Source organism: Danio rerio, chromosome 7 (genome assembly GCF_052040795.2).
Source record: "Danio rerio strain M-AB ecotype USA chromosome 7, GRCz13ab, whole genome shotgun sequence".
In the NCBI taxonomy this organism is placed as follows: domain Eukaryota; kingdom Metazoa; phylum Chordata; class Actinopteri; order Cypriniformes; family Danionidae; genus Danio; species Danio rerio.
Genome location: NC_141027.1, coordinates 8,267,336 through 8,287,987, shown reverse-complemented (window position 1 = coordinate 8,287,987; position 20,652 = coordinate 8,267,336). Strand labels below are relative to the sequence as shown.

The 20,652-nt window shown below is 38.1% G+C and overlaps 1 protein-coding gene across 1 annotated transcript; it reads right to left on the bottom strand.

The window, feature by feature from the left end:
* Positions 1 to 1,440: 1,440 nt before the first annotated feature.
* On the bottom strand, positions 1,441 to 18,502 carry si:dkey-185m8.2. Its single transcript, XM_087260145.1, has 3 exons — positions 18,157 to 18,502; positions 13,381 to 14,139; positions 1,441 to 7,948 (listed from the first exon to the last, which is right to left on the bottom strand). Exons 1-3 carry the CDS (start codon positions 18,173 to 18,175, stop codon positions 1,572 to 1,574), a joined length of 7,155 nt encoding a protein of 2,384 aa, XP_087116271.1. The 5' UTR covers positions 18,176 to 18,502; the 3' UTR covers positions 1,441 to 1,571.
* Between the last annotated feature and the right edge of the window lie 2,150 nt (positions 18,503 to 20,652).

The window sequence follows — 20,652 nt, the reverse complement described above, 5'->3', positions numbered from 1 at the left end:
CAGTCAGAATTTGGCCCTTTAAATTAATTAGAAGAAACGATAATAATGTTGACAATTTTTCTAGCCTCTTTTGTAAAAAAAAGTACATTTAAAAAGTCATGGAAAAAAAATAATTAAATTAGTGTTCAAAATAAAGTTAATATTATGCACTGTAAAAAATCTGTAATTTTACAGTTTATTTCCGGCAGCTGGGATGCCATGTAAAAAACATAAAATAACAGCTGTTAAATTACAGAAATTAACCGTAAGATAAAGGATTTTGAAGGAAATTTCTGTAACTTAGTTTAAATTTCTGGTAAATTTCTGTAATTCAACCTCTGTTATTTTAAAGTAGATTTCATTAATTTAACGGCCATTATTTTACGGTTTATTTCCGGCAGCTGGGATAAAATTACGGGTTTTTTTTTTTTTTTTTTACAGTGTGGGACACTTTTGGTGCTTCATACATTTTTATTGGTCTTTTTTTTTTTTTTTTTTTTTTTTTAAGAATAAAATTAAAACAAATGTCTCTATTTAACAACAATACAGTAGGTCAGTAGTGAAAGATGACCTCACTTACAGTTAAAGGCTCTATTTTTAGCCCCCCTTTTTATTTTTTCCCCCAATTTCAGTTCTCGTGTGTAATAACTGATTTATTTTCTCTTTGCCATGATGACAGTAAATAATATTTGGCTAGATATTTTTCAAGACACTTCTATACAGCTTAAAGAGACATTTAAAGGCTTGACTAGGTTAATTAGGTCAACTAGGCAGGTTAGGTTAATTAGGCAAGTTATTGTTTAGCGATGGTTTGTTCTGTAGACTATCGGAAAATAAAGGGGTTAATAAATTTGATCTTAAAATGGCTTTTAAAAAAATTTAAAAAATGCTTTTATTTTAGCCAAAATAAAACAAATAAGACTTTCTCCAGAAGAAAAAATATTATCAGACATACTGTGAAAATTTCCTTGCTCTGTTAAATATAATTTGGGAAATATTAAAGAAATGTAAAAAAAAAAATCAAAGGGGGTGCTAATAATTCTGACTTCAACTGTATATATAATGTGATCGTGATTTTCGAAAGTATTACACTGCTTTGTAAACGTTTATTGTTACCATTTGTTGATTCTCCCTATACAGTTTAATAGAGCACTTGGACCCGGAAGCGTGACGTCACACTTAACAAGCGTATACTTTTCTCATGTGGGAACTCTTGTACAAAAACAAGTCTTCCTCTAAATCAGGGGTCACCAAACTTGTTCCTGGAGGGCCGGTGTCCTGCAGATTTCAGCTCCGAACCTAATCAAACACACCTGAACAAGCTAATCAAGGTCTTACTAGGTATACTTGAAACATCCAGGCAGGTGTGTTGAGGCAAGTTGGAGCTAAACCCTGCAGAGACACCGACCCTCCAGGACCGAGATTGGTGACCCCTGCTCTAAATGAAATCATTTGAAAATGTTTGCAAAACAAATCTTTATTTTTACACGTGCACTGTAGGTTACTGCTAAACACATAAATAGTGTTTAATGCCAACCATCTACTATAATAATCATAACTTAATTACTATCCACAGTCATCAATGCTCTCTTTCAGTCCAGTTTGTAGTAACGCCCATTGTTTCCTCCCAGCATCTCCTCAACCTTCTCCAGCAACTTCGCCACGTTTGATTCCTGATGTCTGTTGTTAAAAACGTAGCATCTATTTCCACACCTCCGGACCAGTCGTTCAAGGTCACTGCTTCTCTTAACATGCTGCTGGAGGCTCTCTCCCAATGTTTCCCCCCAGGTAAGCAGAACAATAGCATGCCTCCATGATGTTTCTCCTAGCGCAGACATTGTATGTTCTACTGCTCGTCTGTATTGACTAGTGATGGATATATAAGAGGGTATAACCAAGATGAAGGCATGTGGTCCAGGCTGACACATAGAGACACTTTGAGAGAGATGTTTTTGAAATGTGCTATTTCTGTCAGTTCCTGATCTCCATTTTAGGCCTTTAGGCTCTACAATGGTTACACGTCTGCCGGATATCTCTCCTTTCCAAGGGTTGGATCTATCAGCATCAGGGCCAACAATTGTGCATCTCGTTGGATGACGGGACGACCAGGAGTCTCCTAAAAGCATCAGTCTTAGCTCAGGTACTCTTATAAATTGGGTTGGTTGGAAATTGGTGCTTGAAGATTCAAAGAAGTCTTCCTCACTGTCCCCATCAGTATTTTCCTCCTTCTGCATGACGTCTAGCACACGTCGAGTCTTTTGATTCTTCACTGAGGTGTTGTTTTCATTGTTTTTCGTTGCTAAATCCAATCGCTGTTCACTTTCTTCTTCATTTCTTGTGCATTTCTTGTCGACTCTATTGATTTCTTCAACGTCTGCATGTTTGCTGTTGAATTCAGTGGAGTTTGTCCTCTGCTGATGCCCTGAGAAAGACTCATGTTGAATATGCTTGAGCTCTGTGTTATACAAGTACTTCTCCCATTTCTCAAGTTCCTCCCGCTTCTTTTTTAGCTTCTCTTGATTTTTATTTAACTCCTGCGCTCTTGAATCAAGTTGATTGCGTCGTTCATCGAGCTCTTTTTCTTTCCCATCTAGTGTTGTTTTTAGTAGCTCAAGCTTTTTTATATTGCTTTCAACTTCACTCTCCTTCTTCTTAAGATCTAATTCTTGGTTATGCAGAAGTTCTTGTTTTTCTGCCATGTTTTTATCTTTCATGGCGAGCTCCAATTCCAGTTGGCGCAGGTCTGATTCTTTGGTATCTAAAGATTGTTCTGGGTCTTTCAAAACATCCCGCTGTTGCTTCAGATTGTCTAACACGTCTTCATGCTGCAGTTTCTCACTCTCTTCCCTATTTTGCATGACTTTCTGTCTTTTCTCTGAAGATATTTCCTCCCCCTTAAGTTTCTGTCCTCTATGAGAAATCGCTTCTTCGACTTTTATCACCTCTTTCTCCATCTTTCCCAATGCTCTCCTGATGCTCTCAAGCTCCATTTCACGTTCGTCAGATGAAACCTGCTGCGTATCATCTTGTTTTTCCATATTTTGATGTTGCATCTGTTGAAGATTGAGTTCAATCTCCAGCTCTCTCTGAACAAGTTCTTGCTCCTTTTTTTCTACTCCATTCATTTTCTGCAGAAGATCATGTTCCTGATTCCTCAGCTGGGCTTGCCATTTCTCCATTGCACATTTGTTGTTTTGAAGTTCCTCTGAGCGCTTTAAAAGCTCTTGGGTCTTTACTTCCCACATCTGCTCACGTTTATTAAGCTCATTTTCTCTGGTTTCCAGATTCGCCTTGAGCACTTCCAAAAACTTTTCTTCTTCTTTAAGCCTGTGTTGGTCTTTATCAAAACTCTCCTTCATTTCCATCAGCTCTTGTTCGTTTCTCTTCAACTTCTGTCTAAGGTTTTCCATATCTTTCTCCTGCTTTTCAGTCAGATCTTTAATTTCCTTCTGTTTAGTTTCCAGTATATTCTCGGTTGCTTGCAAGTCAACCATTTTAACTTTAATCTCCTTCTCCTGCATGTTTAAAACATCCTCTTTGTCCTTCAGTGCCTCCTCCTTTTTCTGAACCTCCTCTGTCATCCGCAGCAGATCTTCAGCCAGGCGTTTGTTATTCTCACTCTCATTTTCCAGATTCTTCTCCTCTTCTCTAATCCTGTACACTTGCACCTCCATCTCCTGCTTTTCATTTATTATCTCTTGTTCTCTCCTATTCATTTCATCCTCTCTCGTTTGCAGTTTCTCTTCTCTCTTTTCAACCCCTCTCTCTCTCCTTCGAAGCTCTTGTTCAGTCTCTATATCCTTCATCTCATTCTCCTCATGCCTTTCTCTTAGTTTTTCATCATAATACACCTTCATGTCTTGCAAATCCTTCTCCTTTTCGTCAAGCAGTTGTTTCACCTCATCCATCTCTTCTTTTAACCCCTTTAATTCTGCAGTTTGCTCTTCACAGCGCTCATCGGAAATCTTCAGCACTTTCTCCAGTTCTCCATTCACGTTTTTAAGGTTATTGTTTTGCTCTTGCTCTTCTATATTTTGCTGTTTTAGCTCCTCCAAGCATCTATCAGCATCTTCACACTGTTGTTGTAATTGACTGATGATACGTTCCTTCTCTTTAATTTTCAGTCTAGTCTCCTCATAATGTTTCCTAACATTCTCCACCTCCTCCTTCATCCTCAAATGTTTCCTTTTGCATGCCTCCATCTTCACGTCAAACTCTTCCTCGAGGTGTTTTAATTGCGAAGCGCCTTCTTCAATGTGTTCCTGAATGCAGTTCTGCAGCTTTTCTACATTTCCTCTATGCTTTTCATTCAGGTTTTGCATCACTGTTTCCATTTCTTTGTCTTTCTTCAGCTTTCTTTGGTTTAATTTGGCTATTTCATCTTCTTTTGTTTGTAAATCTTCTTGTAAACGTTGTAGTTGAGCAGCACTTTCCTCAGTTCTCTCCTTTAACTTTTCAACATCTCTGTGTTGTTTGTTAATGTTTTCCAACAGTTTGTTAATTTCTCTCTCTTTCTCCTGCTCTTTTGCTCTCAATTGGGTTATTTCCCCATGTTTGGTTATTAATTCCTCCTCTAAATGCTTCACCCGAGCAACACTTTCCTCAATGTTTGATTGCATGTTGTTTTTACATTTTTCAGTGTCCTGCCTTTGGCTGACAATGTTTTCCATAAGCGTGTGAATTTCTTTATCTTTCTCCAGCTCTCTTTGGTTTAATTTGGCTATTTCATCTTCTTTATTTTGTAGCTTTTCTTGTAAACGCTGTAGTTGAGCTGCACTTTCCTCAATGCTCTCTCCTAACTTTTCAACATCTGTGTGTTTTTTGTTGATGTTTTCCAACAGTTTGTTCATTTCTCTGTCTTTCTCCAGCTCTTTTGCTCTTAATTGAGTGATTTTCTCCTCTTTTATTTTTAATTCCTCCTCTAAACGCTTCACCCGAGCAGCACTTTCCTCAATATTTGATTGCATGCTGTTTTTATATTTTTCAGCATCCTGCTTTTGGCTGACAATGTTTTCCATAAGCGTGTGAATTTCTTTGTCTTTCCCCAGTCCTCTTTGGTTTAATTTGGCTATTTCATCTTCTTTTGTTAGTAACTCTTCTTGTAAATGCTGTAGTTGAGCTGCACTTTCCTCAACACTCTCTCTTAACTTTTCAATGTCTGCCTGCTTTTCGTTAATGTTTTCCTGCAGGGTGTTCATTTCTCTGTCTTTCTCCTGCTCTTTTGCTCTTAACTGAGTGATTTCCTCCTCTTTTATTTTTAATTCCTCCTCTAAATGCTTCATATGAGCAACACTTTCCTCAATGTTTGATTGCATGTTGTTTTTATATTTTTCAGCTTCCTGCTTTTGGCTGACAATGTTTTCCATAAGCGTGTGAATTTCTTTATCTTTCTCCAGCTCTCTTTGGTTTAATTTAGCCATTTCATCTTCTTTATTTCGTAGCTCTTCTTGTAAATGCTGTAGTTGAGCTGCAGTTTCCTCAACACTCTCTCTTAACTTTTCAATGTCTGTCTGCTTTTCGTTAATGTTTTCCAACAGTTTGTTCATTTCTCTGTCTTTCTCCAGCTCTTTTGCTCTTAATTGAGTGATTTCCTCCTCTTTTATTTTTAATTCTTCCTCTAAACGCTTCATCTGAGCAGCACTTTCCTCAATGTTTGATAGCATGTTGTTTTTACATTTCTCAGCATCCTGCTTTTGGCCTGCAATGTTTTCCGTAAGTGTGTGAATTTCTTTGTCTTTCTGCAGCTCTCTTTGTCTTAATTTGGTTATTTCCTCTTCTCTTATTTCCACCTCTTCCTCTAATTGCTTAAGTTGAGCTGCACTTTGCGTAATGTGTTCCTGGATGCTTTCTCTTAATTTTTCAACATCGTTCTGTTTTTTGGCGATGTTTTGCTTAAGTATGTCAATTTCTCGTTCTTTCTCTTGGCCTCTTTGACTTAATTTTTCTATTTCTCCTTCCTTTTCTTTGACTGCCTCTTGTAAATGTATTAGCTGAGCAGCATTTTCTTGTGCATTGTCTCCTAACTTGTCAATTTCAGCTTGTTTTTCGATAATGCTTTGCATTAGTATTTTAATGTCTTTGTCTTTCTCCAGCTCGCCTTGTTTTAATTTGATTATTTCATCATCTTTTGTTGTCAACTCTTCCTCCAGAGCTTTTAGTTCGGCTGTGTGTTTTTTAGTATTTGCGTGGACAACGTCTCTTAGCTTTTCAATGTTTCTCTGTTTTTCAGTAATGTTTTCCATCAGTGTCTCTATTTCTCTGTCCTTTTCCTGATCTCTTTGTCTTAATTTGACCATTTCATCTTCTTTTAGCTGAAGTTTTTCTTGCGTTTCAGCATTTCGATGCAGCTCATTTTCTTTTTCTCTCATCGTTCGCTCTATTTCTTCATCTTTCCCAACAAGCTTATCAATGAGCTTGTTGTATTTCTCGACTACACTGTCATGCATTTCTCTCTCAGCTTCTGTCGTCTTCACTTGCTCTTGAAAGGACATCCGCAGCTGCTCCATCTCTTTGGTCATCATCTCTATCATCTCTCTGAGCTTGTCCATCTCTTTCTCTTTCTCCTCATCTTTATCGTTTCGTTCTTTTTCTGTGTTCACAGCATTGCGTTTCGCCTCTTCGATTTCTCTGGAAAGCTTTTCAATTTTATTATCCTTTGCCTTCAGTTGGCTTTCTTTCATTGTGATCTCTTCTTGATGTCTCTGTTGTGATGCATCCATCTCTTTTTGAGTCTCTTCAACCTTCCCTTTCATCATTTCCCTCTCTTTTTTAGCATCCATCAATTGGTTTAGAAGCTCATTCATCTCATCCACATGTTTATGCTGAATTTCAGCATCTCTCTCTTTCCGCTCTTGCTCCATCAATGCACCCAATCGTTCCACTTCCAGCAGCTTCATTTGAAGTTCATCCACTTTTTCTTCCCCTTCACGTTCTTGTACCTCTAGTTTCATCACCAGCTGCTCTTTCTCTTTCAATAAGTGATCGTAACTCACCATGACTTTGCTCAGTTTAGAGCTCAGCTCTTGCAACTCTTGCTCCTTGTCTTCCGTTAACCAAGCCATCCTCTCCTCAAGCTCACCCATCACACTTCTCCGGTCATCTTCACCCTTATACTGCACTTCCTCTCTCTCAGCCTTCCCAGGAGATTGCACTTTATCTTTTTTGCGTCTTTCGAAGAACCACCGAATGCTCCTAACCTCTCGTTCCTTCATCTTCTTCAGTTCCTCCTCCTGCCGTTGAAGCTTCTCGTTGAACTCCTTGACTCTCAGTTGAAACTTCTCATTCTTTTGTCTTCCCAAATCTTGAATCTCATGCACTAGTGGCAAGAATGCCTCACAGCGATTTCCCGCCACCATCTTCTCAATCTTCTCCAGAAGTTCTGTTATTTGTGTTTGGGAAATCTGCGAATCCGGAGATGATTTGCTGCTGATGACATGAAATCTGTTTGAACATCGTTCCACCAACCAGCGAAGTTCCTTCCCTCCTCCTTGGATGTGCTGCTCAATTGTGACTCCTTCTCGTAGCTGGTCGCCCCGTGTGAACAGAAGCAGCGTATGTCTCCAGACAGCTTCTCCTAAGAGCTCCATGTGCTCCCGGACCACCTGTGCTTGAACAAACGCATCCACTCTCAATGTCAAAAGAAATGCATGAGGTCCAGGAGGACACAGAGTCACGCTCAATCCTATCTCTCGCTTCACTCTCTCTGGAGTAATTCCCTCAGGTCCGCCTTCCCATCCGGGCACATCCACCACTGTCACCAGTCTATTAGACACCTCTGTCTGCTGTCTGGAACATTCCTCTGTAGCCTCTTTGCTTTGAAAGTATCCTGGTCCTCCGAGGATGGCGTTCCCAGCAGAGCTTTTCCCCGTCTCTCTTTCTCCCAGCAGAACCAGTCTCAGCTCCGGGAAACGCCTTGAACCTCTGGAGAAGAGATTTCTTTCTTCCAGGTCTTCAATTTGAGGATTGTCACCTAGCAGAGACAGAAGAAACAATGCAACATATTAATTTATTGAAGCTGTTGACATTATATAAGGGATAACGCATGTCTAGATCCACACGGAATCTGCGCCACACAAATCCGCAGATTTCTGCATATTTTTAGCCTCTCATTGAGTCTATTTATTTGCTTGTATAAATGTGTGTAAAGTCATATTTATTCAATTAATTAAAAAAAATTATTTTAATAATAATATTGACTAATATGAAAGTGTTTATTTGATTTATTTACAATACAGATTGTAAAGTAATATTTTCTTTCTGTTAGTTAATATATTATATGATAGACTAAATAGATCCAGATGGATTTGCATTGTAAACATTATATAAATGATAAAAAGCTGTTATTATTTATTTCATATATTAAGTTGTTGGTGACGCAGTGGCGCAGTAGGTAGTGCTGTTGCCTCACAGCAAGAAGGTTGCTGGTTTGAGCCTCGGCTGGGTCAGTTGGCATTTCTGTGTGGAGTTTGCATGTTTGCATGTTTCCTCTGGGTGTTCTGGTCCCCCCCCCCACAGTCCAAAGACGTGTGGTACAGGTGAATTGGGTAGGCTGAATTGTCCATAGTGTATGAGTGTGTGTGTGTTTTCCAGAGATGGGTTGCAGCTGAAAGGGCATCCGCTGTGTAAAAAAACGTGCTGGATAAGTAGGCAGTTAATTCCGCTGTGGCGACCCCGGATTAATAAAGGGACTAAGCCAAAAAGAAAATGAATGAATAAATGAAGGAAGACAAAACTAATGTTAGCCTATCTCCACATTGATCCCCTGTAACGTTATTCTACCCCTGTGAAAATAATAAATACGGTAGCTTCATTTGGAATCTTCAGAAACCCACAAGTGACGTCAGAGACACTGTCTATAATTAAATTCAGTCTATGGTCATACCTGACAAATTTGGTAAATTATTTTGCTGCAAAAAGCAAAGGTAATTTAGACAATTTTTAACATGCCAATAACTATGGAATAAGCAGGAAAATCTGTCTTGCTGTTCGTTAAAGGATTTTAATTGCACTTCTGCTCATGCATTTAAAATCATTTAACATATGGCAATCCATCGTAGTATCCCTCACCCTGTTTTACTGCACACACAAAATTATTGTTTTCTCTAAACTTAAAATTTCTGTCTGTTTTTCATTTGTTTGCCCACAGTATTTTCATTTCTCTGTCTTTCTCCAGATCTTTTGTTTTTAATTGGACTATTTATTTGTCTTTTATTTTTCAATTCTTCCTCTAAATCAGGGGTGTCAAACTCATTTTAGCTCGGGGGGCCACATGGAGGAAAATCTATTTCCAAGTGGGCCGGACTGGTAAGATTAAGGTATACAGTGCTCAGCATATACAGTATAAGTACACCTCTCACAAATCTCACTTTTAAATTAATATTTTTAATAGAAAGCTAAACAATATCATATTTGTGCATATACAATAGATAAGTCAGTACTGAAGCCAAATGTGGAGCTAATCTAGCAAAAATATCGTATGATAATGGTCTAAGAACTAGTACAGAGAAATTTATGTTACAGAAAAATATTAAATACAAATTTTAAAAAGAGGAAAAATCGAGAAGCAAAAAAAAAATACCTGAAATTTTGTAGTATTTTGCAATATTTTAGTTAAATTTAATTGTATTATCTTTCCATTTGTAAATATGTTTGGTGACTAAAATATTATTTTAATAAATATATATGTTTAAAAAAATGTTTAAATGCACCAAAATACATTTCCTATATTTATTGAGAAATGAAGAAAAATATAGATTTTTCTACAAAAAAACAAAATATACAATATACATTTGTATGGGGGTGTACTCAATAATTATGCTTAATAATTATGCTGAGCACTGTATATAACTTAAAAACAACAACTTCAGATTGTTTTCTTTGTTTTAATATGATCAACATAAAGCATAAAGCTGGGGCCTGAGGACTTCGCAATCTCATGGAAATTTGTAACTTTTTGTTCGAATGAGTTCAAACTAATTTATTTGTGCAGTTTAGTAGGATTAGCTTATCCCCCAATGATGGTTGGGCTTAGGGGTGTGGTTGAGTGCCATGTCTACTTTTTTGTATCATACATTTTTATACAACTGAACTCGTATGAATTAGCCACTAAACTGACAAAATGTGAAATAGTTACGTGTCCTTGTGAGATCACCTCAGTGTGGTATGGCAGGGCATAGATGTGCTCTATCTCTCTGAGAAGGCCTCCAAATTGACGCTGATTCAGGCCTCTGGATCAGATGAAATTAACAGTTTGCAATTGCGCCGTCTATTGGACACAATTGGAACAGCAAGTTCTTTTATTGAAAAATTGCAGCTTGTTTTTATACTTTACAGAATCATCTCGCGGGCCAGATTAAACCCATTTGGGGCCTGACTGTGTAAAGCCACTTAAAACAAAACGAAAATACAATGTATATGCCAAGTTCAGCGGCTAATCAGCTGGAATCAGCGAAACCTAGGGCTCTATTTTGACGGTCCATGCGCAGAGCGCAAAACGCAGGGGGCAAACGCTTTCAGGGCGTGTCAGAACGCATTTTTGCTAATTTACGGATGGGAAAATGAGCTTTGCGCCAAGGCGCATGGGCTAAAAGGGTTGAGTTAATTTTCTTAATGAGTTATAGGTGTGTTTTGAGAATAAACCAATTAGAGTCTCGTCTCCCATTCCCTTTAAGAGTCAGCTGCGTCACGCCAAGAGCGCATTCGCTATTTACAGGACGCAAAGCAAGTCTAAGTGGAAAAAATTAGCATTTCAAAAGCAAACAGTTAACAGTTGACAGTTTTTTAACAGAAAACTGTTAAACAGAGCATCTACTGCGTGACAATGAGAGATAATGGAACTACTTTCACATTCGCTCTTGGATAGGGAAACGCACAGACATCAATTAGTCTATAAATAATTAATTTCGTTTGTTAAGCGCAAAGATTTGTTTCAAAACTATTTCCAAATTCAGTTCTATTTTCTAGCAAACGAATAAATGAACAATAATGACCAAGCGTGGTCAAAATACTGAGTTATTTCCAAATACACCTGCTATGCCCCATATGGTCTAAAACCTGACAGGTGGGCAAATCTAAGCCTGTTTTTAATAAAACAAATATAAATATGGATATAATAAATAATACTGCTAATAATAATAACATTATACAAAAGCAAATTGTTATGAATGAACTGAAAAAGCCTCCCGAGATGAAGAAGACATAAAAGCAGTGGTTTTTCATATTTATGTAGGCTAGAAAATAATGTTTTGTAATATTTTAATCCTTTATATTTATATCATACATCTATTCTTATTATATCCTGTATATATATATCCTTAATATTTACATTTTTTCATATGTAAAGATATTTGCCTATTGCTCTCTTGTGCGTATTAAGCAGTGTGTTAGCGAGGCACAACTCTGCGCCGGAGTTTAGACCGGGTTAGTTTTGGTCTAATGAAAAATCTATCATAGTTTCTCAAATTAGCAACGCGCCAGCGGTCCGCCTCAGAACGCCTTCCTTTTTAGACCAGAACGCCTATGGGCGCACAAATGAGCATTAATGCATTTGCTATTTAAACAGCGTAGCGCAACGCCTCAAAACTACTCTTACGCCAAGCTGAAACTACCAAAAGACTATTTTGCCTCGTCTTGCGCCACACTGCGCCGGGTGTATGATAGGGCCACTAGTGACACTCAAGTGGACACGCCCTTAATTATGCAGACTTAATATATAGAAACGGATGAGTTATAAAAAATGTACCCCCCTCACCGTTGTTATGAAGGGTGATATTAGCTATATGCACCTAAATCATTTTTTTGTAGCAGGCTGTAAACACCTTTTTTCTGCTGTAAAGTTGCCCCGTTTTAAAGGGCCATGAAACCCCCTCGTTTCAGCAGGGTGTTTTCACACCTCTACTTCGGAAAAAGTCAGAAAAGCGGGCGTGTCCAGTTCTGTTTAGGGGGGAGTGTCGGAGGAACTAAAGTGGGATGGTGTGGGAGTGTCTATTTGGGCACGCGCGAGTTTCAGTCAAAATACTCACACGAGAAAGTGATGGTGTATTTTTTACAGTCATTGTGTTTAACCTACATGGACATCTGTAGTTGAATTATTTGCCAGATTATTAAATGTTGGACTTTAACTGCAGTTTGGCTCTTTCATTCAGGGAATTCATTCATGCCCCTTGCGACCAACGCGATATTTGATTCGAGGATCTGCTCTAAGCGTGTATTTTTCATGCAATGTTTGATACCGCACGGCGAATGAGAGAAAAAAAAGCTCCGCAATTCCCGGAAACTTAGATCCACACGGCAGGTAGCGTCAGAAAGCCGCGTGTGTTATTCCGGTCACTAAATGCGGTGCTAACATTTCTGCACTCAGTGCAATAGTTAACTTAATTCGATACGAACAAACTGAATAAACAAAGAACTGGTCGCTCACTTAGCAAATCTGTAGAGACAGGACAATCACCAGCAACTAGAGCCGCGTCTTTATTAAGAGAAGACTACAAGCAAATCCGGATTTCAGCGTTTGCAGATGAGAACAGCTCTCAGGTAAACAATAATCCTCCTTAGACACGTAAGTTATTGTTGTCGAGCGTCGCGTACACTGTTAATCCACACGTGAGTCCGAGCTCTCACAGAGAGAAAATGAAAACGAAACTTAATGGCAGCAAACTATAAAAGCAACACTCCACGCTTGTTTTGCCAACACAACGTGGCGTCTCTGGTGTAAACAGTGACACTAATGAATATTAATGAAGTTGCAGAATAGAGCGGGCTGATTGGTTTGAACCAAGCCTTACTCATGCATTAATGCATCACACTGTAAGACGTAATAAGACACACTCTGGCACAGACGTCCAGTCTGCACGCTGGAATACACGCTATTATGTCATGACCGTGACGCAGCTTCAAAAATTCGTTTCAAACCGGAAGTACGAATTTGCTTGAAATAACGCAAAAACAACCAATTTACACTTTTTAGTGAAATATAGGTGTCCTAATAGTGTTTTTAGCAGTGTGGGACACATATACGACTGTCAACAGCTCAAAAAATGTGTTTTGGTGTTTCGTGACCCTTTAACAGTGGGCTCAATAGAAATTTGCTCCATATGGAGCCAGGACTCGCTGAATTTCGATGAATTGCAGTTTCGGTTACTTCCGTGTTAGCTTCACGAGGGAGAGCAGGAGGTTGCCGCTGGCTGTAAATGCTTTATTTGAGCAGCACTTTCCCCAATGTTGGATTGCATGCTGTTTTAACATTCCTCAGCATTCCTCTATTGGCCAATAATGTTATGCATAAGTGTGTGAATTTCTTAGTCTTTCCTTATATCATGAAAAGCTTTTACTCTCACCTGAGGTATTTATTTGACTTTTTTTCTGCAAAATAGTATTAATGTGAATAATTTAGCAGTAACTCACTCATCAGCACGGCTCTGATGGTCCCCCGGTGCGTCTGCGCCTCCATCAACCTTTGTTTTTTCCTCCGTTCTCTCGCTCTCCGTTTGCTCTCCACCTCCAGCTCCAGGAACAGCAGATCCATCCCATAATATCTGCCTTTTCTCTCCTCCACCAGCCGATCCATCTTCCCCATCAGCTCCTTCACCTGCGACCCATCATCAACTCTCCGCTTGTTCTCCAAAACATGAAACCGGTTCCCACATCGCTCTAGGAGCCTCTGGAAAGACTTGCCACCATTTTGGATCCGCTGTTCGATTGGGACGGAGCCCAGTTCATCACCTCTGGTGAACAGCACTAATGTATGATCCCACACCGCTTTTCCCAGCAACTCAAGATGCTCTTCTATCTGCTGATGGTATTCGGCTGTCACCGATGTGCAGGATCGTACCACTAGAAGCACAGCATGAGGGCCTGGAGGACATAAAGACACGCTTCGCTTGGTTTCCCTCCTCACCCATTCGGGAGTCCCGTTCGCAGAGTAGTACCATTCCCAGCCTGGAGTGTCCACAACTGTAACCCGCCGTCCCGCCACATCTGCGCGCCTCTTCACACACTCTTCAGTGGGTTTGTTGGTCTCAAAGCCTCCTGCAAGGCCCAGGATGGTGTTTCCTGCTGAGCTCTTTCCAGCGCCTTTGCGGCCCAATAAAACCAAGCGGAGTTCAGGAAGAGGAGACGGACTGGGACCTCCTCCATTGGACTCTGTTGACTGCAGCCTACGATCTGTGGGAGAGAGAGGTAATGTTCAGTTTTAATCAGTATGTGGTTGGGGGCGTAACACATACGCATGCCATTTAATTGGCTACCCTTTCTTTATGTTGGTGGCTGTTTTTGCCCCATTGACTTCCATTATAATCGCATTTTTTGATTGCAAAACCATGACACAATATAATCATGCATTCTTAACTGTTGCTGGTTTTCCCTGTTGGGAAGAGGCCAAATGTATCATCCTGCAGCCCAAGACTCACTAAAGCTAAGTCAGCCTGGTCAGTACCTGGATGGCAGACCACATGGGAAAGCTAGGTTGCTGTTGGAAGTGGCGTTAGTGAAGCCAGCAGGGGGCGCTCAACCTGTGGTCTGTGTGAGTCCTAATGCCCCAGTATAGTGAAGGGGACACTATACTGTCAGTGAGCGCTGTGTTTTGGATAAGTTCTGACTTTCTGTGGTCATCAAGAATCCCATGGCACTTCTCCTAAAGAGCAGGGGTTTAACCCTGGTTGTCCTGGCCAAATTCCCTCTATTGGCCCTTACCAATCATGGCTTCCTAACCATTCCCATCTACTGAATTGGCTGTATCACTGTCTCTCCACTCCCTCTTTAGCTGGTGTATGATGAGCGCACAGGTGCCGTTGTCCTGTGGCTGCTGTCCCATCATCCAAGTGGATACAACACACTGGTGGTGGAGTGAAGAGACCCCTCTCATAATTGTGAAATGCGTTATAAATAAACACAGAACACATAATTTTACTGCTGATCATCAGTTGGCAGCATTACCTCTTTAGATAGGCCCGTGTAAAAGCAATTCTGGCTTTTTTATGGAGTAAAACGGCAGATTACAGTGTGTGTGCTTAAATACACCTACTATGTTTATTGTGAAAGCTGAGCTACTTATTTTCTCAGACATATAAAGATAAGTGTGCAAAGGTCTCTCACACAAACTCACTATACTCGATATAGAAAGCAGAAAGCTTTTTTTGCTCTGCAACTGATGATCAACAGTAAAAATTAGAAAATTTTACTTCTTCCCAATATGGAAAAGCAGCAACAATCAAGAATGCGTGATTATATTGTGACATTGCTTTGCAATCAAAAATGTCACTATAATGGTAGAAAAAGAAAGGAAAGGGTAGTCAATTTGAGTGTATTGTTAAAGTTTTACACATTTTCAAAGCATTTTCCCAAAATCTGTGTCAAAATAAGATTTTTCACCAAAAGTCATACAATTTGCTCAAACAGAGAAAGTAGTGGCCAAATTAAGACTCAGAATCACGCCAGAGTGGATGAAAACATCCCCAACAGCACACAAGGGTCATTTTCTTACTTCTCACTTGTTCCAAACCTGTTTGAGTTTCTTTCTTCTGTTGAACACAAAGAGTTATATATATTAAGGATTGTTGGAGTAAAAAGCCATTGACCTCCATAGTATTTTTTGTTCCTACTATGTATGTCAATGGGCAGCATGGTGGCTCAGTGGTTAGCACTGTCACCTCACAGCAAGAATGTCACTGGTTTAAGTCCTGGCTGGGCCAGTTGGCATTTCTGTGTGGAGTTTGTATGTTCTCCCTGTATTGATGTGGGTTTCATGACATGTGGTGTAGGTGAATTGAGTAAACAAAATTGGCCGTAGTGTATAAGTTTGTGCGTGTGTGTGTGTGTGTAAATGCGAGAGTGTATGGGCTTTTCATTTAGTACATTTACATTTAGTCATTTAGCAGACGCTTTTATCCAAAGCGACTTACAAATGAGGACAAGGAAGCAATTTACACAACTAAGAGCAACAATGAATAAGTGCTGTAGGCAAGTTTCAGGTCTGTAAAGTCTAAGAAGGGAAGTATTAGTAGTATTAGTTTTTTTTTTTTTTTTTGGGTACAGTTAGTGTGATATTCAGAGAAGCAATTGCAGATTAGGAAGTGAAGTGGAGACTAAATAGTTGAGTTTTTAGTCGTTTTTAGAGTTTTTAGTCATTTCTTGAATACTTGGGCTTTTCCCAATACTGGGTTGTGGCTGGAAGGACATCCTTTGTGTAAAACATATGCCGGATAAGTTGGCGGTTCATTCCGCTGTGGTAACCATTGATGAATAAGGAACTATGCCGAAGGAAAATGAATGAATGATTGTCAATGGCATATTTTTCCTGCTTTCACAGTGTCTTGTTTTATGGTCAAAAGAAGAAAGAAACATATACAATAGTAGAATTACTTGAGGGTGTGTAAATAGTAAATATAGTTACTTATAAATTGAACCTTTTTACAACATATGTCATGTATGTTTTTGCTGATTATTGGGATAAGGCTTGCTTCTCTCTTTGTAACTTTTCAAGGTGCCGTATGTAAGATTGAAATCTAGTGGTTGAATTAGGTATTACAGTCCAAAACCACAAACTTTTTTACCCAGCCCCACCTTCGATAACTTCACGCAAATGCAGGTTGCCAGATTGACGACACTAACAAGAGCAAGCGTGCCTGATTATCAAGCCTAATCTGTTTCATATTAAAAGGAGTTTTTGTCCAAATATTACCTGAATTTTTAATTTAGAAATTATTTTTATATTTTGTGGCTAAACGGCAGCATAAACTACTATCACAATAATCATCTCAGATACTGATTTTGTGCATTTTTCAGTGTTAAATGCTTCAATGTGAATATGCAAAACCTACATACATACAGTAAGCCAAATTTTGACAAACCTAAGACATGCTTAAAATGTATTTTATTGCATCATATAAAATAATATCAAACTATGTGCATGAAAGCGCAAATGCTTTTCACATAAAATGTTAAAACATAATAAGCTGTTTAAAAAGCTGGAATCGAGTAATAATATTGAAAATTCAGCTTTAAATTAAAGGAATAAATAACTTTTTGAAAGCTATTAAAATACAGAACGTTTGTCTTAATTTATAATTTACCTTTGATCTTTAAACATTCTCGTTTAAATAAACATATGATCACATGACACTAAAGATTGAAATTGAGCTTTAAATTGCAGGAATAAATTACATTTTAAATCAGTATTTAATTTAAATAACATTTTATTTTATTTAAATATTATTTAATTTAATAATATTAATATTTAAATAGGCGAGGCAGTGGTGCAGTGGGTAGCATGTTCGCTGGTTCGAACCTCGGCTCAGTTGGCGTTTCTGTGTGGAGTTTGCATGTTCTCCCTGTCTTCGCGTGGGTTTCCTCCGGGTGCTCCGGTTTCCCCCACAGTCCAAAGATATGCGGTACCGGTGAATTGGGTTGGCTAAATTGTCCGTAGTGTATCAAATTGTGTGTGGATGTTTCCCAGAGATGGGTTGCGGCTGGAAGGGCATGTGCTGCGTAAAAACTTGCTAGATAAGTTGGCGGTTCATTCCACTGTGGCGACCCCGGACTAATAAAAGGACTAAGCCGACATGAAAATGAATGTATTTAAATAAAAAAAACAATATATCACTTTTTTTTACAGTGTTTAGTATTTTATCAAATAAATGTATAAAAAAAAATAACTTAGTGTGTAGAAAATGCTTTTTTAACATTAAAAAGTCATACTGATCCTAAACTCTGGCTGGTAGTGTGTGCATAAATATATACTTTATGTATTAGATAGATGACATTGTAAGCTGAGGCCTAAAACATCCATCACAAGAATTTCTAATACAGGGATTCCAAAACGAAATTATAGACCCTAAAAAAATACAGTAATTTTACTGGATTAAGTAAAAAACACCAATACTAATGACACATAAAAGACCAATTAGTTTTTATGTTTAAAAATAAAGGAAAAAATATTTGTAAAGTTTATCACAGTAATTATTGTGAAAAAAAATAAGAATTGTCATTTGCAAAGAAAAAAGGTCTTGCATTATATTAGAAATGCACAAACATGCATTAATTTTGATATGCATTATTTATCTGATGCAATAACATACAGACATGTCTCCACCATTGCGTGCGTGTCTCCAGAAGTGTGTGTGTGTGTGACTGTGTGTGTGCTTCACCATTGTCTATTCAATCATATAATCAAACTTCTCTCACCTAAAAATGAGGTCTCCATCTTTGTCCGTCTGTCTTCTTCCTCCTGTGTTCTTCCTCTTGAGTTATAGTTTTGACATTGGCTTTGTTTTACGCTTTATTAACTTTAAAAAGTGCTCAATTGACTTCCTAGTGATGCGCAGAACAACAGTGGAGCGGAACAGAGCTGAGCGTGGAGGCTGGTCATGTGACTAACCTGTGGTTTCTGTAACTTGCACAGGAAACAGCATGTACTGCTCGCGTTGGTCTGACGGAAATCAAACAGGAGGCTTTGCGGTCAGTGTTGCTCATTTCATATGGGGATTAACTTACTCTGTGTCTGGGTGCTTTGTTTTGAATTATGGTGAACAGGAAGGTTTATTTGTTTTTTGTCAAATAGGTCTTTAGCAGTGTTTTAGAGTGATTAGCACTATTAAAAATGGGTTTATTTATTATTATGAAATAGTATTAAAAAATTATAATTTTACATATACATTTATTTTGTCATGTTTTATTAAATATATATTTTCAAGGTTAAACAATCTGTTTATTTACATGTGAATGATATATTTTTAGCTTTTATTTTCATTTTTATCATTTTATTTTAATATATAATTAATATGAAAATAAATAAAATATATAGTTTGTAATGCATATTTTAATTTTTGCCGATTTTTGTCATTTTTATTTATTATTTTACTTTATTATTAAAAGTAATATTTAATAAAAATGAATTTGGTTCATTCAGTGTTTATTAAAATAACGTGTATAACTTTTATAAATTAAAATATTTTTGACATCTAATCAAATTTTGATGACACCTAATAATTTTTTTTTTTTTACATTTTAGGATATAATTCATATACATATATTAAAAAAAAAAAAAAAAAAAAAAAAAAAAAAAAAAATATATATATATATATATATATATATATATATATATATATATATATATATATATATATATATATAATATATATATATATATATATATATATATATATATATATATATATATATATATATAATTCGATGGAGGGAATTTGGCAAGGACAACAGGGTTTCATCCCTACTTTTTACCAGATGTGCCATGGGATTTTTAATGACCTCAGAGAGTCAGGACCTCTGTTTAATGTCTCATTCGAAAGACGGCACTTACTGAGAGTATGGTCCCTTTACTGGGGCATTAGGACTCACACAGACCACAGGTTGAGCGCCCCCTGCTGGCTTCTCTAACACCACTTCCAACAGCAACCTATTTTTCTCATGTGGTCTCCCATCCAGGTACTGACCAGGCTCATCCCTGCTTATAGACATACAAATAAGTGTTTGCCTCTTACTGAATTATAATATTTTTTTTGCACGTTTGTCACATTATTAAGATCATCAAACTGAATAAAAAAACTTAAATATTCATTGAAAATACACAAGTAGTACATCATGCAGTTTTTAAATTAAGATTTTTACTATTAAGGGAAAGCAAAATCCAAAACTACACAGCCCTGTGTAAAAAAGTGTTGGCCACCGGACTTTAACATTTTTAGTCACACCTAGGCCTGATTACTGCCACGCATGTTCACATAAAGAAAATCACTTAAATAGGACCTGCCTGACAATGTAAGGTAGACCAAAACATCGTCAGGCTTTACATGAATCCACCATAAGAAAGAGACAGGGCAGAAATAGTTGGCATGCCAGATTTCTAAGATAAAAACCACTGCTGAGCAAAACGAACATAAGCATGGTTCAAGTGACCCAATTCCTTTTTTTTTCTCCCATGTGGCACAGATTTTCCTGTCAGCTTGAGTCTTGCATCATTATAAATGCCGTCCCGTAACCAATAAAAACTATTACATACATTCATTCATTTTCTTTTCGGCTTGGTCCCTTCATTAATCCGAGGTCACCACAGCGGAGTGAACCGCCAACTTATCCAGCACATGTTTTACGTAGCGGATACCTTTCCAGCTGCAACCTATCTCTGGGAAACATCCATACACACTCATTCACTACGGACAATTTAGCTTACCCAATTCACCTGTACCATATGTCTTTGGACTGTGGGGGAAACCCGAGCACCCGGAGGAAACCCACGCGAACGCAGGGAGAACATGCAAACTCCACACAGAAACGCCAACTGACCCAGCCGAGGCTTAAACCAGCAACCTTCTTGCAACAGCACTACCTACTGCACCACTGCGTCGCCCCCTATTGCATACATCACTTGCATAATTCACGCCATGGCCATTACATTAAGATTTCTACTGATTTAAAAAAGCTTAGATTAAAAAATGGTGGCCAAATAAGAACTGTTCTGTCATAAACTATAGTAAAACAGCTTGTCAAAAAGAATAAACCCTGCACACATTAAAAACAGGAATGGAGAAAATGCACTTTTATTATCAGCTGTCAGTCAGAGCCTGCTTTTTTTTCCTGGTCATTGCGCCTTGTCAGTGTAAATGCAGACAATCGGATACGAGTCACTTTTAAAAGATGATCTAAGCGGGTAATCAAAAAAAA

Coding starts and splice junctions, on each gene's coding strand:
- si:dkey-185m8.2 (XM_087260145.1), bottom strand. Junction 7,949..13,380: donor CATCAGAGCCGTGCTGATGA/GTGAGTTACTGC, acceptor TGTCTCTGCTAG/GTGACAATCCTCAAATTGAA.